At 51.2% G+C, this 16,850-nt stretch overlaps 2 protein-coding genes across 3 annotated transcripts in view; one reads left to right on the top strand and one right to left on the bottom strand.

Moving 5' to 3' along the window:
- PTPN23 (protein tyrosine phosphatase non-receptor type 23) overlaps positions 1-12,165 on the top strand; it is a 57,886-nt gene extending 45,721 nt beyond the window's left edge. Inside the window, exons 21-25 of the mRNA XM_080973965.1 lie at positions 2,463-2,647; positions 4,508-4,612; positions 5,784-5,922; positions 6,967-7,080; positions 8,751-12,165. Coding sequence (XP_080830091.1) covers positions 2,463-2,647; positions 4,508-4,612; positions 5,784-5,922; positions 6,967-7,080; positions 8,751-9,347 — 1,140 coding nt within the window. The 3' untranslated portion in view covers positions 9,348-12,165. The remainder of the gene's footprint in view (positions 1-2,462; positions 2,648-4,507; positions 4,613-5,783; positions 5,923-6,966; positions 7,081-8,750) is intronic.
- Positions 11,668-16,850, bottom strand: part of SCAP (SREBF chaperone) — a 59,245-nt gene continuing 54,062 nt past the window's right edge. For both annotated transcript variants that reach the window (XM_080973992.1, XM_080973991.1), the window contains one exon: positions 11,668-13,821. In XM_080973992.1, the coding sequence (XP_080830118.1) occupies positions 13,576-13,821 (246 nt within the window). In that variant the 3' untranslated portion in view covers positions 11,668-13,575. The remainder of the gene's footprint in view (positions 13,822-16,850) is intronic.

Below are 16,850 nucleotides of genomic sequence, written 5' to 3'. Positions count from 1 at the left end.
TAAAAAAAGAATGGGAGTGCCTAATACCTCAAAAGCCAAGGTTCAAGGACAGAAATCTGGCTGAGTCTGGAATAACCTTGTGAAGTGAAAGGATAAGAAAGAGGGATTTATATCTAGATGTTAGGATAGAGATGATAAGAAAAACAGGAAGACACAATGAGAGATAAAGGAGGTGCCATGGGATTGGTGGAAGTCAATGTTTTATTGTTGTTTTTAGTGTTTATATTATTAACTTGTAAGATATGGATTTGTTGTTGTTTAGTTGTTGCTTTTTTAGTTTTCGAATGTTGGTTTTTGTGTGTTGTGTGTTGTTATTTTTCGATATTTTTCATGTGTGGGAAATACTAATAAATTTTATTTAATAATAAAAAGTAGTAGTAGTAGTAGTAGTAGTAGTAGTAGTATAATAATTTATTATTTATACCCTGCCCATCTGGCTGGGCCTCCCCAGCTACTCTGGGCGGCCTCCAACAAAGCACTAAAATACAGTAGTCTGTTAAACATTAAAAGCTTCCCTAAACAGGGCTGCCTTCAGATGTCTTCTAAAAGTCTGGTAGTTGTTCTTCTCCTTGACATCTGAAGGGAGTGCGTTCCACAGGGCGGGTGCCACCACCGAGAAGGCCCTCTGCCTGGTTCCCTGCAGCTTGGCTTCTCACAATGAGGGAACCACCAGAAGGCCCTCAGCGCTGGACCTCAGCGTCCGGGCAGAACGATGGGAGTGGAGACGCTCCTTCAGGTATACTGGACCGAGGCCGTTTAGGGCTTGAAAGGTCAGCACCAACACTTTGAATTGTGCTCGGAAACGTACTGGGAGCCAGTGTAGGTCTTTCTCTGGTTTAAACAGACTTTCTCATGTATTAGGGGCAACTCAAGTGGTCTTGTCTGAGACAGGTCTGTCTGCTTCATTGGGGTCACGTTGAGGGTGATTCCCCCCCCCCCAGTAGATTGCACTCAGATCTCCACAGATGTTCCCTGCACTTGTATGTTTTTTTCCGCCCAGCCCTGAGGACTAGCGACTTGCTGTTAGTTTGTTTTTTTAAAGCAACCTGAGAGTCTCCGGCTTCTGACCCTGCGCACCAGATCCTGTGATTGCAGCTGGGGGGGGGGGGGAGGAGACAGGAAGACACTCAAATGCTTTATCCTCCTCTAATGTAATGTGTATTGCATATGGAGCGCAAGAAAAAAATGACTTGCATTCCTAAGGAGGCGTATGCTTAGAATTTGCCAACCAGCTTAGGCGTCATCATCAAAGCCTTATGGGCATAAACTGTTAAATCCCTAAATAGAATGCCACAGGTGTTTGCATCGTGCTAAGCCATAGTTTAAAGGTAAAGGGGCTCTTGACCATTAGGTCCAGTCGCGGCCGACTCTGGGGTTGCGGCGCTCATCTCGCTTTACTGGCCGAGGGAGCCGGCGTACAGCTTCCGGGTCATGTGGCCAGCATGACTAAGCCTCTTCTGGCGAACCAGAGCAGCGCACGGAAACGCCGTTTACCTTCCCGCTGGAGCCATACCTATTTATCTACTTGCACTGGTGTGATTTCGAACTGCTAGGTTGGCAGGAGCTGGGACCGAGCAACGGGAGCTCACCCCGTCGCGGGGATTCGAACCGCCGACCTTCTGATCAGCAAGTTCTAGGCTCTGTGGTTTAACCCACAGCGCCACCCACGTCCTAAGCCATAGTTTAGTATGATATAAATCAGGCATTTCCGAACTCAGCCCTCCAGCTGTTTTGGGACTACAGTTCCCATCATCCCTGACCACTGGTCCTGTTAGCTAGGGATGATGGGAGTTGTAGCCCCAAAACATCTGGAGGGCCGAGTTTGGGGGTGCCTGATGTAAATTAACCACAGTTGGCCTTGAGGCACACACACAGCTGGAAGAATTTGAGATGTTTCGGCTTTTTGCTTAACTGTAGTTCATCGAATGTAAATATGTTGTAGTTTTGGGTTGTGAGCCGCCTTGAGATCTGCAGGTGTAGGGGGGTATACAAATTTAATAAATGAAATAAATGTGGCTTCCCCATAACCCCAACAGCAGGATCCTAGAGCACGGCCGGTGGGGAGATTACCCCCAGTAAATGACCTTGGAACAGCTGCTATCCCAGTATCAAGTTCATTCAGGTTTTAATTGGATTTTGAATAGATGTGCATTTCATTTTTACCTTTTTGAATTGTGTTGTGTTATCTTCCTTAGCGGGGTCGGGCAAAACCGCTATTCTGAACTATGCTTTTCATAGAGGAGGGCAGGCTGACGAGTTCACGGAACCAAGAACCAAAAAGTTTGGGGAGCCGAAGTTGTTTTCTCTAACTGATGGCAGCTCCCCAGTATCTCAGACTTCCCCTGCTGCCTTCTAACCATGGGGGGGGGGGGGCAAGGCGAAAATGGTGGCACTGGAGGTCCTCTGCCATGGCCCTCCTTTTCTCCTCCTGACATCCCCCCATTTCTCTTTCTCTCCTGCAGCAAAAGGTTGTCCGCTACTTCCCCACGGAGCGGGGCCAGCCCATGGTCCACGGCCTCCTCACCCTGGTCCTCACCAGTGTGAAGGCCACCCCGACCCACATGGAACGCATGATCACGCTGCAGTTCCGAGACCAGAGCTTGAAGCGCACCGTTATCCACCTCCAGTTCTCCTCCTGGCCGGAGCTGTATGTGAATTTTGTCCCATGCAAGGAGGGCGGTGGGGAGAGGCTGAGGATGAGGGGTGGGCCTGGCTGTGCCTCGCTTGCCTGGCCCAGCCAGAGCTGTGCTTCTCAAACTTGGGTCGCCAGCTGTCGTTGGGACTACAACTCCCATCATCCCTGGCTAGCAGGGCCAGGGATGATGGGAGTTGTAGTCCAGCAATGTCACGGACTGGTTGGACACAGGGGGATGGTGGGAGGAACCAGCTGGGGAGGCTCAGAGCCTAGGGAGTGGTGGCGGGACGACCATGAGTGGTCCGTGTCAAAAGCTGAAGAGGTAACAGGGCATAGTGAGCAGGGAGAGTCTGTGATAGAGAGAAGTCCAGAATTGGAGGCCGAAGCTGAAGCAGGAGGGTGGGAAGAGAAAGGCAGAAATGAGTCAGGCTGGTGGAGAGTCACGGGTGTCTCCCACTTCTGCTGTGACAAGCTCCCCTTCCCTGCTTGTCTCCCAGGACTAGGGGAGGCATGAAGTGGGAGGAGCAAAGGCCAGGTGCACTGGCATAGTCTCAGATTGCTTGGGAACAGCCCTGGAGAGCAGGAGATTTCGGCAGCTATGTTGCGGTGGGCATTTTCTGTCCGCAACTGCTTCATGGGAGCCAGACCTACCGGAGATGGTCTTGTCTTTTCTTTTTATTAGATAATACAAAGAAAAAAAGGAACAGAAAACCTGCAATAAACAGATGTAAATCAGAAATACACAGAAATATTTGACAGTACATAAGTACACCCCCCCCCACCCATGACTCTCCTCCACCACGTCTCGATTCCTGACCACTGGTCCTGTGAGCTAGGGATGATGGGAGTTGTAGTCCAACAACATCTGGGGACCCAAGGTTGAGAACCACTGCTTTATGTGTTATATTAAATATATTAAATATTAGCTTTGCATTCCTAATATATCCATTGGAATTGGATATCTTATATCCAATTCCAAATATCTCCCTCTCGTATACTCTACAACCTTAATCTATGCATAGCAACACACTTTTTTTTAACAGTGTTTTTCCATGTATTCTTTGAAGCATTGCCATTCTAGTTTTAATTTTTGATTTGACCTGTAATCTTATGCCTGTTGTTTGTTTTGCCAACTGTATATATTCACTCATTTTACATATCCAGTCATCCTTGGGATTGTTTCAGCTTTCCATTTACTCATTAGCCCTGGTGCTCCTGTGCAGGTCCTGTTTTTGCTAGGTAAAGATAAAGGGACCCCTGACCATTAGGTCCAGTCGTGACCGACTCTGGGGTTGCGGCGCTCATCTCGCTTTATTGGCCGAGGGAGCCAGCGTACAGCTTCCGGGTCATGTGGCCAGCATGACTAAGCCGCTTCTGGCGAACCAGAGCAGCGCACGGAAACGCCGTTTACCTTCCCGCCAGAGCAGTACCTATTTATCTACTTGCACTTTAACGTGCTTTTGAACTGCTAGGTTGGTGGGAGCAGGGACCGAGCAACAGGAGCTCACCCCGTTGTGGGGATTCAAACTGCCAACCTTCTGATTGGGAAGCCCTAGGCTCTGTGGTTTAGACCACAGTGCCACCCACTTTCCTTGCGCCACCCGTGTCCCTTCTGTGCACCCATCCCTCCTGTGCAGGTCCTGTTTTTGCTAATAAGGCGTTAACTCCAACTTGTAAGGCATGATTTCCTGCTGGCTGGCTCCTGCAAATGACAGCCGGGGACCCAAGTTCGAGAAAGACTGAACTAGAGGAACAGGGATCATCCGGGAGGGTAGCAGTGGAGCTGGCAAGCGGCAGCAAAATCCTGTTTGCAAAGATGCTTGCTTCATTTTTCTTTCTCTCTCTCTCCCTCCTTCCCCTTCCTCCCTTCAGTGGCCTCCCGGACAGCAAAGGGGACCTTCTTCGCTTCATTCAGGAGGTGCACAGCCATTACCTCCACCAGCGGCCGCTCCACACCCCCATCGTCGTCCATTGCAGGTGAGTAACAGCCGGACTTGGAAAGCAGACACGGAGCCTCGCAGTGCGTCAGACCAATAACCCGTCGAGCCCCAAAGTGGCAGCTATGGGGCCCCTCTGCCACGATGGCTTCGTTACAAGTGGCCATGTATTGTTGCCTGTGCCCTGCCACCTGATAATTGTAGCTGGAGTGCCTGAAAAAGCAGTAAGGTAAAGGTAAAGGGACCCGACCATTAGATCCAGTCGCGGACGACTCTGGTGTTGCGGCGCTCATCTCACTTTATTGGCCGAGGGAGCTGGCATACAGCTTCTGGGTCATGTGGCCAGCAGGACTAAGCCGCTTCTGACGAACCAGAGCAGCGCACGGAAACGCCGTTCACCTTCCCGCCGGAGTGGTACCTATTTATCTACGTGCACTTTGATGTGCTTTCGAAATGCTAGGTGGGCAGGATCAGGGACCGAGCAACGGGAGCTCACCCCGTTGCGGGGATTCGAACCACCGACCTTCTGATCGGCAATCCTAGGTTCTGTGGTTTAACCCACAGCGCCACCCACGTCCAGTACAGTGGTACCTCAGGTTAAGTACTTAATTCGTTCCGGAGGTGCGTTCTTAACCTGAAACTGTTCTTAACCTGAAGTACCACTTTAGCTAATGGGGCCTCCTGCTGCTGCCACGCCGCCGGAGCACGATTTCTGTTCTCATCCTGAAGCAGAGTTCTTAACCTGAAGCACTATTTCTGCGTTAGCAGAGTCTGTAACCTGAAGCGTATGTAACCTGAAGCGTCTGTAACCTGAGGTACCACTGTATCAAAAAGGAAATTGTAGGGTTGGAAAAGGTTTCAGAAAAGGGTGAGCAAAATGATCGAGGGAACAGAGGAACAATTGCAGCGCTTTGGACTTTCCAGAGCAGCGGTTCTCAACCTGTGGGTCCCCAGATGTTGTTGGACTACAACTCCCATCATCCCTGAGCTCTGGCCTTGCTAGCTAGGGGTGATGGGAGTTGTAGTTCAACAACATGGTTGAGAAAGGCTGTTCTAGAAGAAAGGCAAGAAAGAGGCAACACATCAAGACGTTTGTAAAAATTATGCCCTGCATGGAGAAAGTTTCTCAAACTTGGGTCTGTAGCTGTTGCTGGACTCGTTCCTCTTCTGTTCCTCTTCTGCACCTTGTTCATCTTCTGCATCCCCCACAGCTCTGGCGTGGGCCGCACCGGCGCCTTCTGCCTCTTGTACGCCGCCATGCAGGAAGTGGAGGCTGGCAACAGCATCCCGGACTTGCCCCAGCTGGTGAAGAAGATCCGCCAGCAGAGGAAGCACATGCTGCAGGAGAAGGTACGGGGCGTGGGGTGCAGGTGGAGCTGCAGTGGGTGACACCCATGAGCCTTGGGTCACCTAAAAGATATTGGCTGGGTGCTAAGGTCCTTGGGTGTGAGCCTTGTCCAGGTCGCATCGACATTTGAGGCCCGGTTGCTTGGTAAGACGAGAGGGAGCCTTTTCTGTGACCGTTCCCATATTGTCAATTCCCTCCCAATAGAGGTCTGACTGGCTCCCTCCTTGTGATCTTTCCCCCAAGTAGGTTTAAGACCTCCCTATTTAGAAAGACCTTCAAAACAAGTGCGCACCATGTTGACAACTGGCCTGCAATTGGTCTCTCAATTGCTGGCTCCGAATGTGTTTTATTGTGCTATAAAGGTAAAGGTAAAGGGACCCCTGACCATTAGGTCCAGTCGTGGCCGACTCTGGGATTGTGGCGCTCATCTCGTTTTATTGGCCAAGGGAGCTGGCGTACAGCTTCCAGGTCATGTGGCCAGCATGACTAAGCCGCTTCTGGCGAACCAGAGCAGCGCACGGAAACGCCGTTTACCTTCCCGCCGGAGCGGTATCTATTTATCTACTTGCACTTTGACGTGCTTTTGAACTGCTAGGTTGGCAGGAGCAGGGACCGAGCAACGGGAGCTCACCCCGTCGCGGGGATTCGCCGACCTTCTGATCAGCAAGTCCTAGGCTCTGTGGTTTAACTCACAGCGCCACCCGCATCCCAGTAGGTTTAAGACCTCCCTATTTAGACAGACCTTCAAAAACAAGCGCAGACCATGCGGACAACTGGCCTGCAATTGGTCTCTCAATTGCTGGCTCTGAATGTGTTTTATTGTGCTGTAAACCACTCTTTTTAACTGGGTTTTGCATTTTACAATGATGTTTCTCATGGAATCGGGGAACTGTAGCATGGGACCAGGGAGCCAAAGGGTCATCCAGCCCAACCCCTTGCAATGAGGCTTTTCCGAATGCCGTAAGCCGCCTTGAGAAAAAGGCGGGATCCAAATGCATTTAGGTGAAATGTCTGGCCCTCAATCCTGGCTGCTCCTCCTCTTCCAGCTCCACCTCAAGTTCTGCTACGAGTCTCTCCTGAAGCATGCCAAGCAGGTGCTGCAGAGACACGGGGTCACGGCGCCCTCCGCCAGCAAGCCTGCCAGCAGCGCTGCCCAGAAGGTAGGGTGCATCCGAGGGCAGGCGTGGGTGGAGAGTCCTTCCGCTAGCACAGAAACAGGAGTGGGGTGGCGAAATGTCATAGGAGAGCGTTAAAAGAGAAGGTTTCTGGCCATGTGCAGAGCGTCTTTTCTTTGCTCCTGTGCCCTCGCAGCTGTCTCTCCTGTATCTGGGATGACTCGGGCATAGTGCTCTCTCTCAGAAAAATCTCACTTGGGCTTGGCTGGATTAATTCTGGCAAGGGGGTGCAGCAGCAGCTGTCCCTGCCGTTTTGAAAGCCCACGTTTGGTCAATGGTTAGAAATTTTAAATAGTAGGAGAGGCTGTCTTATCAAATGCATCCCATGACACAAGAAATCCCATCTCTTTTTGGAAGACAGACTGGAAATAATAATAATAATAATAGTAGTAGCAGCAGTAGTAGTAATAGTAATAGTAATAATTTATTATTTGTACCCCGCCCATCTGGCTGGGTTTCCCCAGCCACTCTGGGCGGCTTCCAACAAATATTAAGAATACATTAAAATGACACACATTAACTTCCCTGAACAGGGCTGCCTTCAGGTGTCTTCTAAATGTCAGGTAGTTGTTTTTCTCTTTGACATCTGATGAGAGGGCGGGTGCCACCACCGAGAAGGCCCTCAGCCTGGTTCCTTGTAACTTGGCTTCTCGCAATGAGGGAACCGCCAGAAGGCCCTCGGAGCTGGACCTCAGTGTCCGGGCAGAACGATGGGGGTGGAGACGCTCCTTCAGGTATACATGACCGAGGCTGTTTAGGGCTTTCAAGGTCAGTACCAACACTTTGCATTGTGCTTGGAAACGTCCTGGGAGCCAATGTAGGTCTTTCAATGTGGTCTCGGCAGCTGCCCTCAGTCACCAGTCATTGCATTCACTTTTGTTACTTTATATTTTGTGCGTTTTTAATGTACGGTGTGAATGCAACTTGTGTGAAGACTACGTGCCCAGAAGTTGCGCATAATGGCAAACTCGCAAAGGCTGAGAGCTTAAAAGAGCTTTCTGCAGTGAGAATACCCTTCGCAGAGCTTCCTGGCTCTGGAGTCGTCCTTTCAAGCTTCTCCAGAGCTGTCCATCTCTCCCCATTTATTTCCTCTCCAATGAGGCATTTGGCCAATTGATATACAATGCCTTTTTAAAATGTGCTCCGGGAGAGAGATTTTGGGTTTGTTCTGTTCATATTTTTATTATGCATTTTGTGGGGGTTTTTTATTGTTATTTTTATATTGTGAACAGCCCTAAGATCTACAGATGTAGGGTGGCATACAAATTTAATAAATAGTAATATTATTTACTGACGATCTGCATGAAGCTGCTATTGTGCAAGTAAAATCAGTGTTGTATCTTACTGTATTTTGAGTCGCCCTAACCTGCCCTGGGACCTTAGGGTGAAAGAGAGGTGAATAATAATAATTTTATTAGTTGCACTCCCACCCCTCTGACTGGGTCGCCCCAGCCACTCTGGGCCATAGCTGTCAACTTTCCCCTTTTCTTGCAAGGAATCAAATTCGGAATAAGGGAATTTCCATTTTAAAAAGGGAAATGTATGCTCTGGGCATCTCCCAACAGATATAAAGGCGTAAAGATCACCCCCATCCCACAGGGCCTTGTCAAGGGACACTTGCTGCACCCTCTAAGCTGCTCTTCCTTTCCCTCTAGCCCTATATCCACCAGGACCCCCAGGATCTGGTCCTAGGTGCCGACATGCCCATCAGCTCCATCCAGGCCACCATTGCCAAGCTCAGCATCCGGCCTCCCTTGGGAGGGGCAGAGCCCTCGTCCGCCAACGGGCAGCAGCCGGAGCCCCTGCCCTTGGCCGTCCCAGCGCCCCCTGCCGGCCCCCCTCAGACCGCCTTTGCAGATCTCGGCTGCCCCGTTACCAGCACAGAGCCGGCCCCCGCGCTCTCCCCGCCAGCCACCCCTGCCCCAGCGGCGCCCGAGGCTGCTGGGTGCTGCGCAGCCGAGAACAGCAACCATCTGGAAGAGGAGAGTCAGGAAGAGAGCGAAGTCCCGCCGGCGCCTCCTGGCGCAGAGCCCTCTGCCGCTCCAGCCGCGGCCCCGTCCTCCTCGTCCCTGGAGCTCCTGGCCTCGCTGACCCCCGAGGCCTTCACGCTGGACAGCAGCCTCAAGGGCAGGCACAAGGTCAGCAAGCAGAGCTTCCTCCAGCCCCAGAACGGGGAAGGCCTGCGCGGCACCCGCCCCAGCGACGACCCCCTCAGCATGCTTGACCCGCTGTGGACACTCAACAAGACATGAGAGGAAGGAGGGCGTCACACCGACCCGAGACTGCTGCTGCTAACGCCACCACCGATGCATTTTGAGGACTAGGAACTTGGGAGGGCGAGGGAGGAAAGGTGGCTGGTTCGCGCACTCCTCAGCATGCAGCTTTTCCAGCTCGAGACTGGCCACAGTCAGGAAGGCTCTGCTGCGCCAGGAGCCACGCAGTGCCCACTCAACTCGCGTCCTTTTTCCCCCTCTCCCGCCACTTCAGTTTCCCACCGGCTGTGTCTGAACGGCTGGAGGCATGCAGGAAGATTTTTCTGAGCCGGTTGTTCCTTTCTCCCACTTTGTGCCTGCCTCCAAGTGCCATGGGAAGGAAGGACTCTGTAAGTTGGCCTTTGGAGGGGCAGGAATCACGGGAGGCGGTTTGGACGGAGCGGGACGTGTGGTTTGATTTTCACTGCGGACATAAGTGGTTACCCAGCTGGAGAAGCCCCCCGAAGTGATTTTCCCGACCAGAGGAAGGTTTTGAGACACAGCCAAGGTAATCCTGTCCTAGGTGGACTAGTTCCCGGCATCGTCAGCTAAAGGGCTTTGACTCCCACCCCACCCCTGCTGCCACCCTTGGTGTTCCCAAGGCTTTGAGATGTAGCACTTCAGGGCTCCTACGTCCTCCTCTGCTCCTTAAACTGCCTCTGGCAAGACCCTTTTGCTCCTGTCTACTGACTTCCACTCTGAATGGGGTATTCAAGACCCAACCAACCCCCTTTGAGCTGGTGAGAGCCCATTTGGGACCAAGCCGCTACGTTTGATCGGCTTGCATGAAAGGTGCGTGGAGTGTCTTTTTAGCTGCTAGGTGAAGGTGCAGGAGATGTGCTTTCTCAGCAGCCTCCAGAGCTGCTCCCATGTCTTGCCGGCTCCACCTTCCGTTTCTCGTTTGGCCAGGCCACTTGCCCTTACATTCCAGCTAGGGATCCCCGTCTTGGAATTAGCTCAGAGGCCGTGTCAAGTCACCCAGCAGCCTTGGGAGTCGTGATTGACAAGACTGAGCTGTTCCAAATAGTTCACCAAAAACGCAGAAGTCCCTTTATGTGGTTTATTTGGATCATCATCAGTGTGCCTGATGGTCTTTTACAAAGGGGCAAGCGCTGTGCCCAAAAGACAGGTGTTGGCATCAAACATAAGGAGTAACCCTGCAGCGCTATGGGCAGTAAAGGAGGACTGTGTGTTAACTGAGCCAACTTGGGTCCTTGCAGCGGTGTGCTTCCTTAACAATGCCGCCCAACTGTGGCCGGATGAAGGCAGATCATTAAATGAAGGGAATGCTTAAATGTCCATTTTCTCCCTAAGCATTTGCTCTTTCCATCAGCTCCCTCAGTTTAAAGGACCATCTTCAGGAAGGCAGGAGGGTTAAGGTGGGAGGGGGGCCAGGTCTTGGTGGGTTTCTGGGTTGTTTTTTGCTTTGTACAAATGTGACATTGTCGTCATGTTTCGACTTACTCTGTAATTTAGAACCAACTTTTTTCAGCTCTTTGCTACTAAAATAAATAAACGGGAGCATTGCAGATGGATCCACTGTTAGATTTTTGTCAAAAGCGGCAGAGGGGGCTGCATTTCAGTCTGCAAGTATCCAAATATAGCAAAATGAGTTGTGTAACTTTTTGGCGCTAAGATAATTAATTTGCAGAAGTGTTTTATGATTGAGAATTTTGGGGGTGGGAGTTTAGCAGCTGCTGGGCCTTAAAATACGTTAGCAGCATGCAATAGAAAGCAATGCCTTTTCTCTCGTATCTATTTTGGTTTGGTTTTTTTTAAAAAAAACTAAGTTGCCCACAAAAATTGTATGCAAGGTATACCACTTGCTTTTTATAAGGTTTGCATTAAAGTCAGCTACACAAAGAGAACCGTTTGCTCAGTAGATCATGCCAACTTCTTTAATGTGCTTAGTCAGGGTCTTCATGTGAATGGTGTTCTGCTGCAGTGCAAGTGAGATTTGTGGGGTGAGTGTAGTGTGTTCTTCACAGGTGGGGCAGAAGCAGCTCCCCCAACCACTCTGTTTTGCAGACAGCCTGTGTTCGGTGCAAACAACAATGATTTGAAAAAAAAACAGAAAACAAGCTTCTACGTCCAGTAGTCGTCTTGATTGGGGTCAACCCTTTGCAGCGGGGTCTCAAAAGATTCCAAGTGTGAGCTATTGCAAAGGACAACACACCAGGAAGAGGCCTCGCTACAGTCAGTTCTGGGCTTGCCGTATGGCAGGTTCCCCCCCCCCCCCATCTTATGTTTTGGTTACGGCTTGCTAATTTTGGGCTAGATTCTCTTTCCCTGCTACTCTGCAAAACACACAGGAGAGGCATTAAGTTAGTTCTGTTTAATGTGTCTGTCTCTGTACACATTATAAAACACAATCTGGTACAAAAGCAGCTGCCGCTGTACAGTCCAAAGGGCACAGCAGAGCTAAGGCCACCTGAGGCATGGTGTGGACATGGACGACGACCCAAGAGGAAGCAGCGGGCACAAGGGGGCCGGGGGGGGTGCTTTGAGGCCCTGAATGGGCCTCCACTGGCCAGCATTGCAAAGTAGTCTCTTGCCCCCTGCCAAGCTTGGGGCAGTGGGACAAACAGAATACAGCAGGTTAATCCCCCCCCAGCTCCCTTGAGTAGCATACAGTGCACAGGGCTCCTACGGCAGGAGATGCTAAAGTAAAAACACCGTGAACTAGACAGTCAATTAATGGTATTACCGTTTCAAAAACGTTGCTTTTTCCAGCAGCTCTTCCTCCATTTCTCTGTGTCTCTGCTACCTCTGTTCCTTCCCTTGCTCTTTTGCTTTCTTTCCTCCCAGAGCTGCAGCCCAGCGCACCCAAAAATAAAAGTTGCGCACTCTGCTGTGGATTTAGGGGAGCGCGAACAGCCTTGGGGGGTGCCGCAACTACTACGCAGAATGGAAGGCGAGGGAAGTCTGAATTTTGGCGCTGCAAAGGGCACCACTGAAATTTGAGACTCCAAGGTCTGCCACTGGCCCCGAAGCTTCAGCCTTTGCTGCTCTGGCAAACCGTTCATCTATCTCCCTCTTGGAGTTGTGTAAAAAGCAGGGATATTCTGGCAGGCTGGGAGAGGGGCAGAGACGCCCACCTCAGTGTTGGGCGCAGAAGCCAGGCCCCTGCCTGCCCCCCACTTTCTCTCCACAGTACAAAGCTAGCTCTAGCCGTTGTAGAACAGCCGCCTGCAGCCCCTTCACTGGCCCAATCCAGGCTGATGCAGAGGGAGGGTACGTGAGCAGGTGGTGCAGAGGCCTTCCGCTCCTGGGAGTTCAAGCTTCCCCACTCCCCTCACGCTTGCATGCCAGAATAAATAACTATGTACAGCACATCAATAAATAGGGCAGGTAGCGCAGTATGCCTACCCTTTGCAGGCTGGAGGAGGCTGCCACGAGGACTGTGGCATCGGTAGGACAGCTATCCCAGGGCTACTGCAGCTGGAGAGACCTCACAGGCTCTCGGTGTGTTAGCTCTCTTTCCCTCTAGGAAAACAGCTAAAAATTCTACCCACCCACCTCCACCTGCCCAGGCGTAGGAGTCCCACCACAGCTGCCAGCCCAGTTTTTTCTCCTTCAAAGTGTGGGACAGAAGCAGTGCCTGCCAGAGGAGAGAGGAAGGATGGAGCTCAGGAAGGAGGAGGAGGGTGTGTGTGGAGCAACAGCACTGAAGCAGCTGTTCCTCGCTGTCGCTGCGCCTCAGGAGGCCACACACAAACACATCCTGCCCAGCAGGAGCTCTCACGGGCATGTGCAAAGAGCTCCTGCAGCGACAGACCTTCGAGGGAGGAGTTGGGCAAAAAACTTATTGGGGATGCAGCCCTGTCCTCACACACCCATCTCCCTTTTATAGATTGCAAGTGGGAGGCAGGGCTTTGACGGAGGGTCTTCCCGCAGCCCACCATCTCTCAACGCTTGCTCACACGCAACTACTACCTGCAGCCACAGCAGGGTATTCTACCTCCACAGTCCTCTAGTGCTGGGTGGTTCTTAGCTTATTGTGAGCACGGAGAAAACCACCCCCTTGCTCAACCCCTGCGGATGTCAGCCCCCTTCTCTTCCACCACCGTCAAATTGCAGACCGGGGAAAGAAAATGGAACTGCTGGAAGATGGGGAGAGGCAGCGGCTCTCTCTGCTCCCCAAGAGACTGCCCTGATCCCTGCCCCTCCTAGTTAGAAAATCAGAAGGTTGAGGGGGTCCTTTCTGGCCTGTCTGCAAGATCCTGCTTCAGTCTCGCTTCTCTAGCACTGACGGGACGTAGACCAGGCTGAGTTCGCTGCCAAAGTTACAGACGATGGCCGCATTTTCCAGGACCAGGATCTGCCGGGCGGGCTGCGATTCATTGCTCTTGCCCAGGTAGACTGTCTGCAGCAGGTCTCCGTAGCCGATGTCCCAGAAAGAAACGCAGCCCTGGCCTCCGGTCACCAGCAGGTTGTCAGAGATCACTCCCAGGCTGGCCCCACATCCCATATCCTGTGCAGAGAGGAAACGGAAAGAGGGTGAGAAGGGGAGGTGGAGCTGAACGGAGCCTGTCATGAGATACGTAGGAGTAATCTTTGCCATGTGTGTCCACAGCACCAGAGGCGCGGATTACAGGCAACTGCTGGTGTCAGAACGCACGTTCCAGCCGCCCAAGGTGTAATTCATAAGAGCTTCGTGGATCAGGCCAATGGCCGTCCAGCATCCTGTTCTCGCAGTGGCCAACTAGCTGATTCTGTGAAACCAGCAAGCAGGGACCCAAGCACAAGGGCATTTCTCCCCTTCTGTGGTTTCCAGCAACTAATATTCAGAAGCACTGATGTCTCCAAGTGTGGAAACAAAGTCATCGTGGCTAGGAGTCAATGACAGCCTGCTCCTCTATCCCTAGGCGTGACTATGGCACTTGGCTCTCTTTGAAAACCAGGAGCCAGACCTAAAAAGCAACTGAAAGAAAAATCAAAGGAGAAATAAAGTAGTAACACTACAGCTGTTTTTTCAATTTAGATATGTTCCAAAACAGAAAGCCACCAAGACTTTAAAATGGCAATCAAAATGTGTTTCGTTCAAAATTGTAAAAAGGTAAATGACCCCTGACAGTTAAGTCCAGTTGCGGACAACTCTGGGGTTGTGGCGCTCATCTCCCTTTACTGGCCAAGGGAGCCAGCGTTTGTCCGCAGTTTTTCTGGGTCATGTGGCCAGCATGACTAAGCCGCTTCTGGCGAAACCAAGCAGCGCACGGAAACGGCGTTTACCTTCCCACCGGAGCGGTACCTATTTATCTACCTGCACTTTGACGTGCTTTTGAACTGCTAGGTGGGCAGGAGCTGGGACCGAAAAACGGTTTCGCCAGAAGCGGCTCACCCCGTTGCGGGGATTCAAACCGCCAACCTTCCAATCGGCAAGCCCAAGAGGCTCAGTGGTTTAGACCACAGCGCCACCCGTGTTCTAAATTGTAACACTCACTAATTTGACTTTCTGTCACATCCATGACATACTTGGGCATGCCTGAAGATTAAAAGACTGCTTTAAAAAGGTCTAAACCAGGCTTTCTCGAAGCTACCAACATGAGTTTGACCAAACTGCGGGAGGCAGTGGAAGACAGGAGTGCCTGGCGCGCTCTGGTCCAGGGGGTCACGAAGAGTCGGACACGACTAAATGACTAAACAACAACAGACCAGGCTTCCTCAACCTGTGCCCTCCAGATGTTTTGGGACTACAACTCCCATCATCCCTAGCTAGCAGGACTAGTGGTCAGGGATGCTGCGAATTGTATTCTCAAAACATCTGGAGAGCCTGAGGTTGAGGAAGCCTGGTCTAAACTAATCCTAAGAAGACCTGGGTATGTCTAGTGTAGAGTCCACAATTGCAGGGCTGAACCTGAAAGAGCCCTAGCAGCCACTGTGGATAATCTGGCAAAGGGGAACCTGCAAGCAGGTCTCACTGGGAAACTTCAGTGAACAGGCACAAATATAAAGGGAGGGAACACAACTCTCCTTCCGTTAACCTGGATCTATTACTACTACATTTTTCAGACTTTAAAGAACAGAAAAATGTCATACAATGAACAACATTAAATACACAAAGGGCTCATGCAACTAAAAGATGAGCACCTCTGCAGGAGGCAGCTTTACCAATGACCTGGGTAAACCAAAAGGCCTTTGCCTGGGGCCTAAAGACTGACAGGCATTCCACTGACAGGAGGCCACCACTGAAAAGGCCACTCTCTGCATCCCACTCAGGTGGGGCACCCACAGAAGGGCCCCTGATGAAGACCAGCAGGGTCTGGGATGCTTCATGCAGGGAGAGGTGGTCCTTGAGATATTGTGGTCATGAGCCACACGGGGCTTTAAAGGTCAAAACCAGCATTTGGATCTGAACCCATGAACTACTCCACAGCCAGTTTAGTCAGGCCAGAACTGGTGTAATATGTTCAGACCTTCTGGTCTCAGTTAATAGTCTGGCTGCTGGATCCTGCTGTAGCTGTAAGTTTTGGAACTGTCTTCAAAAGGCAGCCCCCCATGTATTGCAGCAATCTAACCTGGATGGTAACGCAGCCTAGACAACTGGAGCCAAGTTATCCCTGCCCACACAGGGTTGCAGTTGAGCCATGGGCTGAAACGGATGGAAGAATTTTGAGCAGCTGAGGCCACTTGTGTTTCGAGCGACAGAAGCGGACCCAAAAGTGCCCCACGCTGCACACCTCTTGCTTTGGGGGAAGCCAGTCTAGGGACACAACCACGAGCAGTGCCTTGTTTCAGCTTCAATATCTTAAGGTCCATAAAGAGCGACACCCTAGAGGTCCCGGCCCTAAGGAAGTTAGATTAGCCTCATCCAGAGCCAGGGCCTTTTCAACACTGGCCCCGGCCTGGTGGAACGCTCTGCCTCATGAGACCAGGGCCCCGCGGGATCTGATTTCTTTCCGCAGGGCCTGTAAGACAGAGTTGTTCCACCTGGCCTTTGGCTTGGAATCAACTTGATTCCCTCCCCCTCTTTCTTTTTTCCTTTCTCCTGTGATGAGGCTGCATTTTAATGTTTTAATGTTGTATTTTTACCTGGTTTTTAAGTTGTATTTCAATCAACTTATTTTTATTATTGGTTGTTAGCCGCCCTGAGCCCGGTCTTGGCTGGGGAGGGTGGGGTATAAATAAAATTTACTATTATTATTATTAATGGTTCTCATCCAGCCTATTATAGAACAAACACCACCCCAGAGTTGTGGAAAACAAAGAAAGGAGAACAGAGCTGTGCGCCACCAGCGCACTGATTACTCAACACACTCCAAATCTCTGGGTGATCTGGGCCATACAAAGTCTTTAAAAGGCCCTGTGCCTTGAATCTAGGTCAGAAACCAATTGGCAACAGGCAGAACCCCCATCGCAGAGCCCTTAAAACTCTCCCTCGACTCATGGAAGCTTCTGCGCCATCTTCAAAGGCAGCCCCACATTCAGCGCATTACTACAGAGCGGTTGGGAGGTTGCCAGGACAACAGGAGTGCTACTGGATCTCGCTGCCTCATCCAAGCA

This window comes from Podarcis pityusensis (genome assembly GCF_964106645.2).
Source record: "Podarcis pityusensis genome assembly, chromosome: 12".
Classification (NCBI taxonomy): domain Eukaryota; kingdom Metazoa; phylum Chordata; class Lepidosauria; order Squamata; family Lacertidae; genus Podarcis; species Podarcis pityusensis.
This window is presented reverse-complemented; position numbering and strand designations above follow the sequence as displayed.